At 55.4% G+C, this 3,095-nt stretch overlaps 2 protein-coding genes across 2 annotated transcripts in view; both read left to right on the forward strand.

The window, feature by feature from the left end:
- Window positions 1–1,476, forward strand: part of VDBG_05664 (sulfate permease) — a gene marked incomplete at both ends in the record, with an annotated part of 2,748 nt that extends 1,272 nt beyond the window's left edge. The window contains 2 exons of the mRNA XM_003004505.1: window positions 104–850; window positions 901–1,476. Of these exons, the coding sequence (XP_003004551.1) occupies window positions 104–850; window positions 901–1,476 (1,323 nt within the window). The remainder of the gene's footprint in view (window positions 1–103; window positions 851–900) is intronic.
- A 652-nt stretch (window positions 1,477–2,128) lies between these two features.
- Window positions 2,129–2,943, forward strand: VDBG_05665 (retinol dehydrogenase; the record flags this gene model as incomplete). The annotated part of the gene is made up of 2 exons (XM_003004506.1): window positions 2,129–2,143; window positions 2,194–2,943. 2 exons carry the CDS (start codon window positions 2,129–2,131, stop codon window positions 2,941–2,943), a joined length of 765 nt encoding a protein of 254 aa, XP_003004552.1.
- Between the last annotated feature and the right edge of the window lie 152 nt (window positions 2,944–3,095).

The raw sequence follows: 3,095 nt of genomic DNA on the forward strand, positions 1-3,095 counted from the left end.
CACCGGTACTCCCAATATTAGCACTGGTCTTATCTCGGCCCTTGCTCCTGATCTGCCCGCTACCATCATCGTTCTGATCATTGAGCATATTGCCATTTCCAAGTCGTTCGGCCGCATCAACAACTATGTCATCGACCCCTCGCAGGAGCTTGTTGCTGTTGGCTTCACCAACCTGTTCGGCCCCTTCCTTGGTGCCTACCCCGCCACCGGTTCTTTCTCCCGTACTGCCATCAAGTCCAAGGCTGGTGTTCGCACACCCCTGGCTGGTATCTTCACCGCCGTCATCGTCCTCCTGGCTCTCTACGTCCTGACCTCCGTGTTCTTCTACATCCCCATGGCCAGTCTTGCGGGTCTGATTATCCACGCTGTCGGTGACCTTATCACCCCTCCCAACGTCGTCTACCAGTTCTGGGAAGTCTCGCCTCTCGAGGTTGTCATCTTCTTCGGCGGTGTCTTCATCACCATCTTCACCAACATTGAGAATGGTATCTACTTCACGGTTGCCGCTTCGGCCGCTCTCCTGCTCCTTCGCCTCGCCAAGGCCAAGGGCCACTTCATGGGCAAGGTCCGTATCTACCGCGTCACCAAGGATACCGCCGGCAAGGACGTGCCTTTCAACGAGAAGGGCGAGTCCCTCGGAGTGCAGACGCGCGAGGCCTACATCCCTGTCCAGAAAGACGACGGCACCAACCCTGTCATTGATATTCAGTCGCCGTACCCTGGTGTGTTCGTGTACCGCTTCGGCGAAGGTTTCAACTACACCAACTGTGCGCACTACATGGATGTTCTCAGTGCCCACGTCTTCAAGGAGACCCGCCGCACTATTCTGGACAAGTTTGAGAAGCTCGGAGTGAGTACCTTCTTGTGTATTGGGATTGAACTGGTCACTGACTGAAATAGGATCGTCCCTGGAATGACCCTGGCCCACGCCGCGGCGCCAAGATTGATCTCAACGACAGCAGGCCAATCCTCCGCGCTATCGTTCTCGACTTCGCCGCCGTTAACAATGTCGATGTCACCTCCATCCAGACCCTCATCGATGTCCGCAACCAGCTCGATCGCTACGCTGACCCCGAGGTCGTCGAGTGGCACTTCGCCAACGTCACCAACCGTTGGACTCGTCGCGCTCTCGGTGTCGCCGGCTTCGGCTACCCCTCCCTCAAGGACGAGCCCAACCTGGGTCGCTGGAAGCCCATCTTCAGCGTCGCCGCCACGGATGCTTCCTCCGATTCGATCGAGAAGAAGGGTCCCATTGAGCGCACCGCCAGCCGCGACGAGGAGGACGTCATTGCGCCCACGAGGTCCGTTGGCGTGGCTCAGCTCGCCAACCGCGGTGACGGCAAGCTGGCTGCCGTGCAGGGTATGAACAGGCCCTTCTTCCACATTGATGTCGCTGCGGCTGTCGAGAGTGCCACGGCCAACGCCGAGGCCAAGGGGGAGGTCTCCGGTCGTTCGTCGCCGACCGAGAAGCAGTGATTTTGGACGTCGTTGTATAGATTGAGCGGTTCTTGAGATCATTGATACCACCTGTTCTGGAGAGACAGTAGATGTAGCTTGTAATACGCACATTATTTTTGTGCCACCTCTTTGCTGAAACCTCGTCTTGTCGGTGATTCAATGTATGGGGAGTGCTCGAGAAGTAATTTGTCGAGTTTCGGAGCATTTGATTCCCATCGAGCTCCTCTTTACACCGGAATACCGGAGCAGATCTGATGCGGCCCCACAGCCGGCCGCATATGCTCCGGCTAACTGCCGGTCAAGCGACCCACAACCCATCCGAACCAACGGCGGCCCCTGCTTCCATGTCAGCGCGTCATGGAAAGATGATGACGAGACATTGACGCTCTGAACCACGACATGTCGGTATGATTGACAGGGCATGTGAGTAACATATAAACAAGAATACTGGACATAACGCGTCTGTTCACTTCAATCAGACACGCCCATGTATTCCCTGCGTCTTTCCATTGTCTTGCGACGGACGAGTACCTCAAAATCGCCAGTACAGACAGCAAACCCGCAGAGTGTGACACACGTTTTCTGCCCTTCCCAGAAGCATTTTTCGTCACTGGCACAGAGGCAGAACCGCGGTTTCCACCAGACCTTGCAGCGAAACGCATCACCGACAATGGAGGCAATCAAGGTATGAATGTCAAACAGGTCCCGCGAGAAACAATGCTCAAGTGACTGCAGAACACCATCGGCGAGAACTTTGGTGGACCTGCCCAGAATCTCTCAACACATCAGTGGTCTCTCAATCAGACACCGGACCTCGCTGGCAAAGTCGCTGTTGTCACAGGAGGTAGTCAGGGCATTGGCTATGGCGTCACCCACACCCTGCTCACGCACAACATTGCCAAGCTCTACAGTCTATCTACGGACAGGGAGGTTATTGAAGGAGCAAAAGAGTCCATCGCCAAAGAGCTCGGCCAGGAGGTCGCTGATCGTACGCACTTCATCCAGTGCGACCTGTCCGACTGGCCCCGCGTGATGGAGATTGCCGAGCAGATCAAGAAGGAGAATGACCGGCTTGATATACTCGTGAACAATGCCGGACGTGGCATCATGCCCCATGAGCTGACAGAGTCTGGTGTTGATCGTCAGATGGCCATCAATCACATGGGCCACGTCGTGCTAACGAGCCATTTGTTGCCACTGATGAAGTCCACGGCGGAAAAGGGTAACACTGTTCGCATTACGGTCCAGGCAAGCAATGCTCACCAGGGCGCGCCGTCGGACATCAAGTTCGAGAGCCTCAATGAGATCAATGAAGACAAGGGTGTGAACGCCAATTATGGGCGCAGCAAGTTGGCGAACATTTTGTATGCGCGATACTTCGCCAGAAAGGTCACGGCCAACGGACACCCGGACGTTGTCATGAACGCGACGCACCCTGGCTTCGTCAGCACGAAACAGACCAAGGTCGACATCCTCGAGGCGTAAGATATTCTGAATATCACCCCTTTGACGAGCTCGCTAACCCTGACAGCTTCCCCTTGGCTGGCTATGGTATGACTGTTGGCATGGAACCTTCAAGAAAGATCAGTTTGAAGGTGCTGTGCCGACTGTTTACGCAGCTACAGTCACGAAGGAAT

Source organism: Verticillium alfalfae, genomic scaffold, assembly GCF_000150825.1.
Source record: "Verticillium alfalfae VaMs.102 supercont1.6 genomic scaffold, whole genome shotgun sequence".
Taxonomy (NCBI): domain Eukaryota; kingdom Fungi; phylum Ascomycota; class Sordariomycetes; order Glomerellales; family Plectosphaerellaceae; genus Verticillium; species Verticillium alfalfae.